This window comes from Peromyscus maniculatus, chromosome 2 (genome assembly GCF_049852395.1).
Source record: "Peromyscus maniculatus bairdii isolate BWxNUB_F1_BW_parent chromosome 2, HU_Pman_BW_mat_3.1, whole genome shotgun sequence".
Lineage (NCBI taxonomy): Eukaryota > Metazoa > Chordata > Mammalia > Rodentia > Cricetidae > Peromyscus > Peromyscus maniculatus.
The window spans coordinates 20,849,729-20,864,825 of record NC_134853.1 but is presented as its reverse complement, the minus strand read 5'-3'; the positions used below and the strand labels follow the sequence as shown (position 1 = coordinate 20,864,825).

At 36.6% G+C, this 15,097-nt stretch overlaps 1 protein-coding gene across 3 annotated transcripts in view; it reads left to right on the top strand.

The window, feature by feature from the left end:
- Positions 1–13,954, top strand: part of LOC102912840 (carbonic anhydrase 1) — a 38,735-nt gene extending 24,781 nt beyond the window's left edge. For 2 of the 3 annotated variants that reach the window (XM_006994728.4, XM_076563821.1), the window contains exons 2-8: positions 5,745–5,804; positions 6,233–6,430; positions 7,821–7,939; positions 9,760–9,855; positions 10,400–10,462; positions 12,604–12,759; positions 13,505–13,954. In XM_006994728.4, coding sequence (XP_006994790.1) covers positions 5,768–5,804; positions 6,233–6,430; positions 7,821–7,939; positions 9,760–9,855; positions 10,400–10,462; positions 12,604–12,759; positions 13,505–13,621 — 786 coding nt within the window. In that variant the 5' untranslated portion in view covers positions 5,745–5,767 and the 3' untranslated portion in view covers positions 13,622–13,954. Of the gene's footprint in view, positions 1–4,574; positions 4,704–5,744; positions 5,805–6,232; positions 6,431–7,820; positions 7,940–9,759; positions 9,856–10,399; positions 10,463–12,603; positions 12,760–13,504 lie in introns of all 3 variants that reach the window. The other variant, XM_042271129.2, reaches the window with a different exon arrangement.
- The last annotated feature ends 1,143 nt before the right edge of the window (positions 13,955–15,097 follow it).

Sequence of the window (15,097 nt, the reverse complement as noted above, 5' to 3'; positions counted from 1 at the left end):
ACGCATTTAATTGCAAATATATTTTAGAAATCTACAATGACAGGATAAAAGAGTTTAGGAGCTAATAAAGGAAATGGGGGATGATAGAACTTTCTCTTTCAATCTCAAGATGATTTCAGATAGACACTCCAAAGAGGTACATGAAGTACAGTGACAAAATCACTGATAAAAATGTCCTTCACCTTCCTTGATATTTACACTTGAAAACTTATGATATTAAGTTTTAGATTAACTTGTGGTATTTAGTTTAAGCTGTGGTAAGCAGATCTGTTATGCAATTGTTTGGATTTGAGGCCACATGCAATCACTTCAACTCTCTTGCTTTATGTAATTGTCTGTTTGCCTGAGAGTTAAAAATCAAACTCTCTTCTCATGGCTTCATTTAGTGGTTTAAATATGTTTTATGGCTTATGAAGCATTGCACATACCTTGTTTTGCTGTGAAAATGTTGTTGCTTGTGTCATTTGGTTGGGGGGGCACATTAATTTCTTAATCAGTTATAGAAGGTAATATACAAAGGATTTTTCTCAGTTTTAAACATAAATATGAGGATGTTCCAGCCAGCAAAGAAGGGATTGCTGGTTATTATCTAAAATGTTTATAAATCTTGTTCTCAGAGGGGCTTTCCAGCTGGGTGGGTTATTTTAGTGAACATGCCAGTAACTAAATATATTTAAATTTTAAAGTTTTTATGCATACCAGATTACATGACACTATGAATTCCTTAAAACTGTTGATTAAAATAGTTATTTGTGTAGAGTTGAGTTGGTTACTAATTTTTAAAAATTCATTGCCAGATTTAAAAGTTGCCTTCAAAAGTGCTATGCTGTAAGACATAATCTCTCTCTCTCTCTCTCTCTCTCTCTCTCTCTCTCTCTCTCTCTCTCTCTCTCTCTCTCTGTGTGTGTGTGTGTGTGTGTGTGTGTGTGTGTGTGTGTGTGGTGAGTGTTAAAAATTGTCTTTAGTCATAGCAATGGGAGCCTTGAATCATGGATTTTTTTTTCAATTTAACATGTTAAAATTCAAATTATAATTGAAGAGTTAAATTTTGACACATAAAGTGTCCAAGTATTTGACACTTCTAAGAACCAAAGTTCTCACACTCTCAGAAATGAATGACAGAAGCAGTTGGTCACTTCACCCTCCCATTAATAGAAGTGTGAGGGGAAGATTCTTTCTGCTTAGTCCAAATGTGGACATGAGTTCACCTTCAGCAAAGCTCATTCACATGCTCACACATCTGCTCTCCACACACCCAGAGTTTAGATCAAACAGCCCTGCTGAGCAGCTTGCCCGTTGCATTCTTCATGAAAATAAAATAATTGAGCTTTACAGGGACCATTCAGCTGTTCTGTCTGCCAATATTGAACAGCATTATATTCCAGAAGTTAAAAGGAGAGAACGTGGTGGTGGAAAGCTACCTGGCCAAAGTCCTGTCCTTACAGAGGTGATCTTTTGGAGACTGTTGCAGACACTAAGCAAGTAAATGAAGGACAGATTGAAAGAGGATAGAAACAGGATTTACAGTTTTGGAGTTTTTCAAAACTTTGGAGCATTTGCTCAGATATGAGCTGAATATCATTAATCTGAAGCTAACCCTTCTCCAAAATCTGAAACTGTAATGAATCTGCTAATTTCAGAATGTGACTAAAAATAATTTCTAATACAACAAAGGCTACAAACTAAATAACATAGAATGGTATAGCAGAGTGCCTGGCGGGGTGGAGACACAGTGGAAGATTTGGATCTGTGAGAGGGTAACACTGAGCTTTTAGAAAGCCCTGACTCCAGGAGGCAGGCCCAGAAGAGCAAAGTCCATCAAAGAGATGCACACTAGAAGAATAAAGTTAGCAACATGTCTTCAGTGTAACTGGTATGTGTAAAATTCAGATCAACCATTTACATTGATTTATCATAATTTTGTCTATCTTAATACAGAAATGTCCTGGCTCAATTATTCACTCAAATAAAGGCTGATCTTATCACAACAGCACCAAAAATATAATTTCTAGAAGGACATAGTATTTGGGGAGCATTGTGAAAGTAGAATATCTGCTTACCACATGCTTTACCTACGATACGTTTCATCAGATCAAATACAATGGGACAGTCTACCTTGGACTGGAACCTCCAGAACCATGAACCCAAATAAACTTTATTTTGTAACTTAACTTTTCTAATTCTTTTGACATAGTTGCAAATAATGGGCCAGCATAATTTGTATCCCAAGAAAGTCATCCAATCTTGTGGAATTCTACACACTTTAGAAAGGTGGTCACCTTCTGGACTTAGGGCCAATTGATACATGCAATTTTCTTTCCAGTGGCATTTGACAGGTCACTGCCATAGCTTGGCATGATGCTTTTTATAGCCTTTTTATTCCTTAAATACCAATAAACTATTTTTAATTACAAATTTAAATTTAATTCTCATTACAGTTTATTTTGTTATACAGTCTGTGGTTTACTTTTAAAACATCAAAGTAAAAACCAGAGGAAAATACTCATCTAAGGAGCTAGAAAAAAATTAGAATAAAAAATTCTAAAAAACACTTTAATATCATTTAAAAGTAGGTAATACACAAGTCTAATATCTGGTAAAACATTAAGTGATGCTACTTTTTTTAAAAAAATGTTTTCAGATATTTAAAAAAAAGTGTTTTCCTTAAGTTAGTTTGTGTAACCTAACTCCCCAGAGTCAGCTGTGAAGGCTGAATTTAATGATTATTTTAAAGGACCCAACAAAGTGAACTCACTCAGTAAATAATGTGATGACCTATGAACTTACCTTAAAGCAAATGTCTTAGATGCATCTGGTAAGGATGGTGCTGTAGCATAATCAAAAAGACAGAACATACCTGGGCTGTGGGCATAACCAGAAACTAATTCAAATGCTGGTCCTCCTTCTTGAATGTTCTTCTTCAATTCTCAATTGATAGCCAGACCTGATGGCACAGCTACTCAGGTGGCTGAGGAGAAAGCAACAAGTTCAAGGCCTGAGTTGGTTACACAATGAGCTCAAAGCATCCTGGGCAATTTAGTGAGACCTTATCTGAAAACTAAAAACAAGAGAAGGAAAAGAAGGCTGAAGGCTGCAACTTGGCACAAGAGCTTACTTAGTGCACATAAGGTCGTAGGTTCAATCATCAGCACTTACAGAATAAATAAAAACAAGAGTTGATACTAACTTCTAAGGTCTGCTATGAAAATTGAATGAGATCATTATTTTAAAATCCCAGAAAGATTGATACCATTCAATAAAGTATTCTTTTCTAGCCTCTACTGCTCACCTGCAGCATGAATATACTGGGAACTAGTTCTTATTAATGGAAAACTTTTAGCACTCTTGAATATTCTTAATATTCTCAATTAGACAATCTCTTGGAAAAATTACTTATGTAATTCTGCTTTGCTTTTCTAAAAAGTGAAAGTTTTGTTACATCAATCTAGGTGATTGATGATTAAGTTTCAAGAGCATATGGCTTCCTTCAGAACAGTCTATTAGAAAAAGCAAAAAAGCTTTTTTCCATATGTACATTTGATGGTTTCAAGAAATAAGCTGTTTTGAAAAGCAAAGGCTATACAGATTGAGCATCTTCTTAGAATGCAAAAGCAGTGCTAAGGTTATAATCCTTGGGAAGTATAATGGAAGAGGCCTATGAATCGAAGTTCAATGGATGAAGAATTAAACACCTCCCTTTAGCTTAGACATAAAAATGAAAGAGTCAGTTTATGAGAAGAAAATAATGAATAAAAGTAAGTGAAAGTAGTGTTAGGGTTGAACCCTCATTAAATTTTACAACTCTCTCTCTCTAATTCTTTCCTTGTGGGAATACTTGCACATGCCCTGAGTACATAATAAAATAAAGGGTCATGAAGGTAGGAGTCAAGGCAGTTTTGTCCCTAAATCTTTAAATGAATTACCATACAGTATAAATGTTAAGTCATTCCTATACTGAATCATCATGTAATAATGCAAGAGTGTTGTTCCTTCCAAATGCATTGATTAATATAGTAGTTCAATTTAGGTTTAAAGAGATGACTAAAAGATACTTACAGTTAGACAGATATTGTAGAGCAAGGTGACTATAGTTGATGGTGATGGGTTGTATTCTTAATAATGAAGAGAGTGGACATTAAGCACTATTGTCACAAAATTAACTCTAGGTAATATGACCATTAACTGGGTTTAATTGTTTTATAATGCACATGTGCTCTAAAACATGATGTATGTAAAAAAAAAATCCATGGTGCTATCCATCAGATTAAAAAAATTAAAATTTAAAGAAACATAAGTTCCCTTTCAAGCTGTGTCTCCTGATACTTACTAAGATCATAAGGTAGCAACTGTGGCCTCCTCATGTTCCGGATACTCATGAGCCGCGGGTCACTTTACTCCTGAGGCAGGACACAGTCATCAGCACTAAACAACAACAGCATGATAGGTGGGCCTGCCTAAACATGTCTGTCTGCCCATTTTCCTTCATGGGTCATGGCAGCTCAGACAGTCTGCAGTGAAAGGAAGAAGGGCACTCACTATTTCAGAAGCTTACGGTTCTGCTTTTATTTCCAAAGAACATGATTTGGAGGCTTTGAAAGAAGGTCTTAGCCAAATTCTGACACATCCCAGTCAGCTTCGTTTGCCTCTCTGGAGAGTGTTGTGCAGCTTCCCACTGCTCAACAGTGCGTGAGCGAGTGAGCAAGGTGAGTTCTCACACTGATGCATACTCAGACTGAGCTTCTGAGCACTGTGGACCCAGAAGCAGAATTAGGGGGCATGAACCCACCCTTCATCCCGGGTGACATGCACAGTGGTAGGGTGAAGGAAGCAACTGCACTAGAGGCTGGTGTCCTGACACCTTGCTAGTTGTGATGAATTCCTTCACCATCCTTCAGTTACAAAAGGATAATTCTCACTTTAAAAGATTTGTATGTGTGATAGCATAATAAAACAGCATGAAAATTATGCATAAATTGCAGAGAACTATAAATAAGACATATTTTATTCTAGGTGGGAAATGTCAAACCACATTCAGCTTTGATATTAATACAGTCTTCCTCATTTATGAATTCCAGCATTTCTCCAGAATAAAGGGCCTTTTTCTAACCTGACTGGTTGTTTAGGACTGTGTTGTCCTAAAAGTTTATATTGGAAGAATGTCTCACATTCACAAGTTTTTTGGAATTCATCTATAAAATATATTTGTGTTTCTATAAAATGTATCATTATGAATACTGTTACGTTACTGAGAATTAATTACTGGATCTATTAACCTAATTGTAAATTAACATTATGATATTCATTCAGTTCAGCCCATAACCATGCTAACTCATTTCCTTATTAAATTACCATTGCTAACATTGTTTAGTATCCAGTTATGGCATCACTAGAAATCCTAAGTGCATGAAGTACTTTTTATTCTAGGAAATGTGATAAGCTTCAGTCAACATTCAGTCATGTCTTCCACAAGCATAGAAGAACAAGACTAGTTTAACAACATCTATGATTTTGATATTTTATTTTTATATTACAATAAAATAAAACAATTAGAGCTGACGTTACCCTGTTAGACATTTTTTACAATACCACTTATTTTGATATGTATACTTCCTGATAAGCAGAGATGATGAAACAGTGGACTATTACAGGGAGACAAGTTTCTATAAAAACCCATGGTGTCACTTAAGATCTCTGCTGCAGGCACAGGTGCGATTGGTTATTCCACATATCATTTCTCTTTTCAGAAACCAAAACTAAATAGGAGATCATGGCAAGTGCAGACTGGGGATATGATGGCAAAAATGGTAAGAGTACTTCTTTTACATATATCAAAATAGCAGCTTATTCCTGTTTTTAATATTGAATTTATTAACCATCTAACTTAACTGTATAGTCACAGGTTAATGGTTTGAGTCACTTATGAATAATTACAATATTCTTGTATGTATTTTTAGTAGTTTGTTTTGAGGCATGAAGATCTACAAAATATATTTGATATGTACATACTGTTTCTACACTATTATTATATAGACAGCATAATTAGGCCTGTATTGTTGATGTTGCCAAATATACTGTTTACTAGTATAGCAACAAAAGATACATTTTCAAGCACTGAATGTCATTTAAGAGTCCTGAATAAACCATAATCTAATAAGCAAATGGTTAAAGTCCTGATGTTTGGAATGAAGCATTCTGTAAAATTGTGGTTACATGCATATGTTTGTTCTCATAGGTCCTGACCAATGGAGCAAGCTGTATCCCATTGCCAATGGAAACAACCAGTCTCCTATTGATATTAAAACCAGTGAGGCTAAACATGACAACTCTCTGAAACCTATCAGTGTCTCCTATAATCCTGCAACTGCCAAAGAAATTGTTAACGTGGGACATTCCTTCCATGTAGTTTTTGATGACAGTGGTAACCAATCTGGTGAGCCCAAAAAAAATTATGATGTTTGTTTCCTTAGAATCTACTAAGTGAATTTTTTTGTTGAAAATAGATTCTTCTCTCTTATAATACATCCCGACTACAGTTTCCCTTCCCTTCACTGCTCCCAGATCCTCCCCACCTCCTCTCTCACCCAGAGGTATTCCTCCACTTCCCTTCCAAAAAGAGCAGGCCTCAAAGAGACAACAACCAAACATAACAAAACAGGATAGAAAAGACAAGGCAAAGGTACTCATATTGAGGCCAGACAAGGCAACCCAATATGAGGATGAGTCCCAAGAGCAGGCAAAAGAGTCAGAGTAGCTTCAGAAATACCACAACATCCTATGTATTTTGCACATGTATTTGTGTATCTTAAAATTGCAATGGCTGGGAGGCATTGTGGCCTCTTGGAAGATGATTTGCCAAGCTCCCAGTTCTGCTTTCTCTCAATCCTTCTTCTAAATGAGCCGTCTTACCTATTCTACCCATTCCAGGCTCTATATGCTTATTTCTCTGAAAAAGCAACTTTTCTCCATAAGAGTCTAGTGATTAAATCCTTATGGGCATGAAAACAAAAAGGAAATATTCTAAACAGGATGAGAGTAGGTGATTAATGAGAAGACAGGTGAAGCATGAGTTCCCCTCATACTGATAATCTGGCATGTTGCTTACCACATGGTCAGATTTTCATCAGTATTTATTAAGTAAGCTAGTAAGTCACTGTTCTGTAAGAGTTCCAGTGATGTGAAGCACTATGCTTGCTCTACTTTCCCACAAAGTTCTAATTGTAAATGTTAGGTTCCTTAGGGGTGTGCCCTTTGCTAGCACTAGGTTAGATCTAGTATTTTTACTGCTTAAGTAATTGTATGATTGGATATACTTGCCAGGCTGGACTGTCATTCAGAGCAGAAGTTTTTAAAGTGGCTTTGCCCGTGGGCAGTATCTCTTGGTCCCTGTTCAGAGGGTCTCAACAAATTTGTCAAACTACACTCTTGTATCTTCAATGATTATTAAAAAACAGGTGATGGGGAATTTTTTTCACTAATAGAAATTGTGCATAATATCCACACAATAAGGTTGAATGAAGGAATAAACTCGCAAATTAATGGAGATCCAAGGAAAACTGTGATAATATAACTTACTCACTTTGAAATATGTCATTTTGGTAACATAAACAGGTAAACTTTTGGTTCCTTTGCTGTAATTTTTGTATATTTCATGAGCTATATTATTGCTGCCATTATCAGGAAGGCACTATATATAAGAGTCATTATCAGAGATGTGGAGTGGGAAACACGAGGAAAACAAACAGTTGACACCCACTGGTGTTTGTTTCTATTGAATGTGGACTAGAGATCGCCTGGCTGACAGTACCTCTCTTTCCTTCAAGTTCTGAAAGGTGGCCCTCTCTCTGGTGACTATCGGCTCACCCAGTTCCATTTTCACTGGGGCAACTCAAACGACCATGGATCCGAGCACACCGTAGATGGAGTCAAATATTCTGGAGAGGTAATGTGATGTGTTAATGCGAGACAGTTCATGAGAGTGCTCCAGAAACAGCTCTGGTACTAGAGAAGCTATTATCAGAATGACTCAATGAGGACAGCTTGCTGGTCTTTGTATGGCAGATGTATAAATCTATTAAAATCAAACACTGGCACACCATATGTTGCAATAGAGGGATATTTTTCTATGGAAAGAGATGGCTGAAGTTGTAGGTGAGAGTTCATGAAAAACTTTGACATTTTACCACCTTCAATGATTGTTCTACCATTATTTAAGTCTCTGAACTAGAGAGTTTTCTCACAGGTTATAAAATATATACAGTTTATTGCAATAGAATTGGATGCTAAGTGATTGAATACAGCTATAACTTGTTTAACTTAAATTTGTAAAGTTTAAATAATACCTATCAGTGTTGCAGAAGGCAATAAAAACTCATTCCTAGTTTCCCTCTGCAAAACTAAAGGTAGAATAAAGTGGAAAGGAAGCCTAAAGCATTATGGTTTAGGAAGGATACTTGTAAATATTCATGGAATCTAAATCAGGGATTATATTCACTCAGCTAAACTGAGAAAAAAATCTAATCCAATGATGAGAAACACTTAGTCACAAAGTCCAATGTGTTATTTAATATTCAGCTCAAAAACTTGTATGGGGTATGCACCAGTTTCAAGAGGCAATACAGGTGATGGGTGACAAGTGCAAGCTCTTCTTGCCTACAGAGTTGGGTATACAGCATTAATCTTCTCATACACTTAAGCCAGCTTCCATATTATAAGTACTCAATAACATTACCTGTAGTTCTACAGAGGAGAAAACATGTGAATCAATGTTGGAGATTAAGTAAATTGTACTAAATGGCAGTATAAGTGCTTACAAAGAATTGTCAGTGAGTGGGAAGGATAAATGACAATAAGACAATGCTTGAATTAGGACTGGGGACTGATCTTCCTCAAAGAGAGTGTTCTAATTACTTATATATCAACTACTGAGTCTTTGTAATATACTGTATTTTTGTTTTTAAAGTAACTGAGTCAGAACCTACATTTTGTAGGGGAATGAAAACCTTTTAAAAGAAGTGAAGATAAGAAGGAAAGAGAGGAGTAGAGAGAAAGAAGAGATCAGATAAATTTATGAAAATAATAGACTTGAAGATGGTAACTCTATATTGGGTAATCAACTCATTGAAGTGTGGCATTTGAATTCAGTCCTAATTGTAGAGAAAAAGGAAGGAGATTCCAGGAAGTCAGCAGCTAATACAAAAACCCCAAATTATGACCAAAGGAGGAGGTGTTCTCTGCTAGGCATAGAGGATGATAAATGTGTAAAGTCTGAGATTTGTAATAACAGTGGCACTTTTTGACTGAGCAATTAGGTGTATAGTGTTACTTTTCCTAAGAGGAGAAAATGACAAATGTGGTATGAGGAATCAATCTTTCCTTTGGCCACGTGATTCCTCAGACATCTGGTAGACACTTATATGAAGATATCAAGACAGTGTCAGGAACACATCCAGGTGCATGTGGATGCATAAGCCTAAAATTCCACCAAGAGTTTAGGCTGCAGAATTTGACTGAGGGGATCCTGGGAAGGACACCAATATACCCAAGCTTCTGAGCGGTCAAGGAGCTTCTTACAAAGTTATCTCATGTGAGAGAAAATGATTTTGCCTTTTATTCTAAAGTTTGTTGCCCACAAGATGAGGGTTCACATGTCTTTTATCTACCTGTACCGTGATATATCTTAAATATAACAAATTAACATGTAATTCATCTTCTGTCTTTTTATTTGCATATTAATAATGAATTACATGTCACCACTTCCAGCTTCACATAGTTCACTGGAATGCTGCAAAGTACTCCAGTGTTGCCGAAGCAGTCTCAAAGGCTGATGGGATGGCAATCATTGGTGCTTTTCTGAAGGTGAGTCATAGGTAGTTGCATAGCTGTCACTTGATTTTTTAAATGGTAGATGTGAAACTTATCATTTAAATTTATATTATCATCGAAGAGATGCTCTGAAGAAAGCCATCATTAAGTTGGCTAAGACTGAATGACTAAATGACTTTTGAGATTACAGTATTTGGAGGTGGTTTTTATCAAACACTATTCAAAATATGACAAAAATGCACTGAGTATAACTAACATAACAGATAAAAATGAAGGTGCAATTTTTGTGTCACTGTTTTGATAAACATCTAGTCTGTCTTACATACTTCTGACCATTTAATTCATTATCAAATTTAAGCCATACTTTCTGTTTACTACTTTGTCTGTCATGAGAAACTGACAGAGTACAAGATCCATAAAAGTATATACCTCAGAAAATTTCCTCTCTTGGAGAGAAAGAAATTCCATTTTTCTCTCAACAGTCATTGATGTTAATAGAAAAATTAAATTTTGACTAAAGAGTGTTTTATAAATTACAATCTTCAACCCATATTTTCTTTTTCCTTTAATTCTCTAGGTTGGTCCAGCCAACCCAAACCTGCAGAAAGTACTCGATGCCCTAAACTCAGTTAAAACTAAGGTAAATAAGCTAAGTAAGCTAATTTAATCCTGGAAACAAGAGCACACAGAAGTACAGAAATCATCCAGTTGCCTGTTTGAAATGGGAAACAGGAAAACTGGTGTAGAAGCCAAGCAGCCACAAGGTGCCATGGAGACTTTGCTTGTCCTTGAGAACCTGATGTAGGAGTTGGTTTTGCTTTGTTTTCGTGGTGCTTGTTCTTAGTAAAGCATGTTGCTCAGTCACTTTTTGATCTGCTAAAAACCAATCATACTCAAGTTTGATTAGTTTTTGGCATATCATGTTTCATGAAAAGGAATATCTTGATTTCTTTAGTGATGTAAAAAAAAATGGCCCTGAAGAGTCCTATTTGAGAACTATGATTCTGAACTAAACTTAAAACCCTTAATGTAGTGTCTGAAATGTCCATCCTTAGCGCCACTGTTTTAACATTAACTCCTTATTCTGTAGGTCAAAGTGATTCGTCATTTTCTTTCATAATGAGGAGAACCATTATGTTTTTACTTAAAAATAAGTTTGTTTTATACTGAGGTCAGAAAAAAAACTGAGTGAGCATATTGTAAATTGAGAGATGGAAAATGAAAACAGAAGGGAATAGTGAGGAAAAAAGCAGAAAATAGTAAAATAAGAAATAAAATGACAGATAAGTGCAAAACACTGTCTTATAAATAAATAAAACTTTATTCCATGGAATAAACACAGCAACAAAAAAATGATTTGGGCAGCTTTGGCAAAGGAAAGCTGGCACAAATACCAAATGCTATTATAGAGGGATTGGCAGAATGGCTAAGCAGGTGAATTGGTTGCTTGAGTTCTGAGAACCTACAGAGTAGAAGGGAAGAACTACCTCCCACAGGTTGTCCTCTGACCTCCACATGTGCATCCCCATGCATATGCCTACAGACAGATGCATGAATTAATTAACTAATAAGTGTAAGAAATTCTATTCAAAGCTTAGAAAAATAGTATAGATGTGGAAGAAAAAATTTGAAGCAAAAACTGCTTATAACAGTATACCAGTAAATTTGAACAGTCATAAAATGAGTGATATTTATGACAACACAAAATTATAAAAATGAAACAAAAGAAAAACCAAATAGACAAAAACTCTAAGAATAAGTTGAAAAGATAGTGAAAATATATCTATTAAACAAAAATTCCATGCCCAGTCCAATTTATAAAAAATTTACTCAACCTTTAAGAAACAATCAAGTAGGTAGATGGCTCAATAGATTTTTCCATGCAAAAAAAAATTACCATGCAGACATGAGTGTCAACATTTATATCTCCAGAACCCACTTGAATGCCAGGGGTGCATGGTGTGTCCACTGTAATTCCAGAGTTTGGAAGAGAGAGACAGAATCGCTTGAGCCAGCTGCCTAGCTAGACCAGACTTAGCTGAGAGCTCTGGATTCCACTGAGAGACCTGCATATAAAATAATGTAAATAACCATCAAAAAAGACTCCAGCCACCAACCTCAGGCCTTTACATCCATACTCACACCTGCACATATGCCTTCATGTGAACATCAGTGAGCACACATACACATGTGCACACATACCACACACACACACACACACACACACATACACACACACACACACATACACACACATAAACATACAAAATACCAATGAAGTACAAAAAAGGAGAAAGGATAAATCATGTAGTGTCAACTAAACATTTGCCCAGGTGAAGAGACAGAAAATTCCTATCAGTCTAGTGAAATCTAGTACGCAAATTGGGTAAAGAAGTTTGCAAAAAGAAATTTGTAGCACAATCTTTCCTAATAGTATGGCTGAAATAACCCTGAAATTATAGCAAATCAGTGACAACAGCATATTGATAAAGTCTTATTTTTGAACAAGTAGAGTTCACTCTTGATGCAGATGGCTTAGTGTTAGGACATCTTTGAGTAGATGCATTATATTATTAGATTAAATATGAAAATTCATATCACCAGCTTCTACAACTGAAATTATTCTACTGCAGTCAAGAAAAAGAACAGTCATGATATTTTATCAGTCATGATAATTGTTTTAGAAAAGCCAGTTTAATGCACCAAAAATCTCTAGGTAATATGTAAGGGGGTATATATTGATACATTCTATAGCATGATATATACTGCTATTGTTCCCAGGGAAAACGAGCTCCATTCACAAATTTTGACCCATCCACTCTCCTTCCTTCATCCCGGGACTACTGGACTTATTTTGGCTCTCTGACTCACCCTCCTCTTCATGAAAGTGTGACCTGGTTCATCCTTAAGGAGAGCATCACTGTCAGCCCTGAGCAGGTATCAATTAAAATGAATTTGCTTCTAGTGAAGAATCCCAGAGTTTTCAAAAAATAAAATAAAAACAAAAGCCCATGCAATAACTGTTTTAATTGTATGCAGAAAATAGATGCATGAGGTTCAAAGTTGCTGTTGTTCTTCATAAAGAAAAACCAAACTTGTTAGATGGCTTCCTCAAATGTCAGGAAAAAACAATGAACTCTTCTCGGAACTTCTACTGTGGCTCTCAGGTGGCCTAACTAAACAGTTTGGTTTTTCCAGCTAAAGTTTTAAAATATCCAACAAAGTACCTTTTTGTTTATTGTTTGTAAAGATGCTGCTGCTTATTGATGGAACAACTACTTTCCTGAGCTGTCTTGTGTTTCTCACACCTTTGTGCCCTGTCTTTAAGTGACGCTTGTTGAGAAGAGTCATTGTACACCAAGTGCTGTGCATGGATTAACCCATTTAATCTTAACAACAGATCCCCAATAGAAGATGTTATATGAAATTAAGGCATGATGAGCTGACATACTACTTGCACAAGCTCCCCAGCTAACAAAGAAAAAGCTGGTGTTCTGACAGAGCCAACAATGCCTCATTTAGGCAAAATACCTGGTAGAGAGGCAGGAAAACTTCCTGTCCACTAAGACAACCACTGCTGTCCTCAACTGCTTTCTAAACAGCGGTGCGCTAACTTCTCTGAAAACAAAGTGCTTTCTGAGACCTTAACAGCTTTTCATCCTTCAAACATCTCACCCCACAGCTGCAACAACTCCGCAGTATCCTGTCAAGTGCAGATGGAGAGGCGGCTGTTCCTATTCTGAGCAACCACCGTCCAACCCAGCCCCTGAAGGGCAGAACAGTGACAGCTTCATTTTGAGACCCAGCAAGGAGTGAGTTCAAGATCAAGACCAGGCCCCTCTTCAGCTATGACCCAGTAAAGTAATCACTTTCAAGAAACAAAATTATTTCAGTGCTAGCAATACAGCATACCTGCAAGTTTAATCCATAGAACTAAAATCCATTTATTTTGATTCTTTATGCTTAATGCAAATTAATTCATAAGCTTGCCATTTGCAATCTTTGAGTATGTACCTGTGCTTAAATCCACCTTCTTTTTGTGGAATGCTTCATAGTATAATTACATTAAGAGATTCGTTACCTTGCCAATCTCTCCATTTTACTTGAACCAATAAAATGGCTTTATCTCTTCTTCTTGTCTATTGTGTATTTGGGAGTCCTGCTCCTTTCTGAGTGGAGATGGAAGAGTGGGTGGGGAGGTGGGTGGATGGGAGTTGAGGGGAAGAAATGGGAAGAGAGGACGGAGGAGAAACTGGTCAGTATGTAAAATAAATAGAAAAATGCTAATAAAATAAAATAAAAAATTTAAAAAACGAGTTTTCTCCTCCATTTACGGTCATAAATCTTAAATAACTTACTCCAGTCTTTTGTCTCAAATGTAAGCTAAGAGCATCCAGGAATGAAACGCTGACTCATCTATTTGACTTAAGATGGCCTCTGGATTTAGTGCTTTTTTGTTAGTACAACACTGTCTTCATCTGTACGCTCTAGGATTCAAAGAAAAAAAGTGCCTTCTGTACAGGAAGATGGTATGTCTGGTATTGTTTCCATTCTTTCTCCATTGGCAAGGCCAGTGCTTTTCTGCCATTGTTATAACTGACGAGTTTGTAAGGGCATTCTGTATTTTAAAAGTGAAAGGGGCTGAGAAGATAGGGCAGGCAGTAAAGTGCTTGCCACTCAAGCTCAAGGACCTGAGTTCAATCCCAAGAACCCATATGAAAAATACAGTTATGGTGGCATAATTGTAATGCCAGTACTGAGGAGGTGGAGGCAGGCATATCTCGGGGGCTTTCTGGCCAGCTGCAGACAGTGAGTCATATTGATTGCTTTTATGTGTACACTGTGTGGGTGGGTGGGGGGGTGGGAGGGTGTACATGTATGTTTAGGTGTATGTGGAGGTCAGAGACCAATATCAGATGTGTTCCTCAGTTTACCTCTATTTTTTTGAGACAAGGTCTTTTTCTGACTCTGGTGTTCACTGATTTGGCTAGATTGACTGACCAGTGAGCTCCAGGGTCCTCCTGTCTGTCTCCCCAGTGCTGGTGTTACAAACAAAAGCTCCCATATCCAGTTCTTGTGTGAGTGATGGGGATCTGAATTTAGCCCTCATCTTGTGTTGTAAGCATTTCACAAGCAGATATCTCTCCAATCCCAATAATTACACTTTGATTCTAAAGCCATCCTGAGAGCCACAGAAAAAGGAAAATTAACTTAATTTGAGACATTCATGATGAAAGGATGCTCAGGATCTATATTTTAAACATTTTCTGGAAAA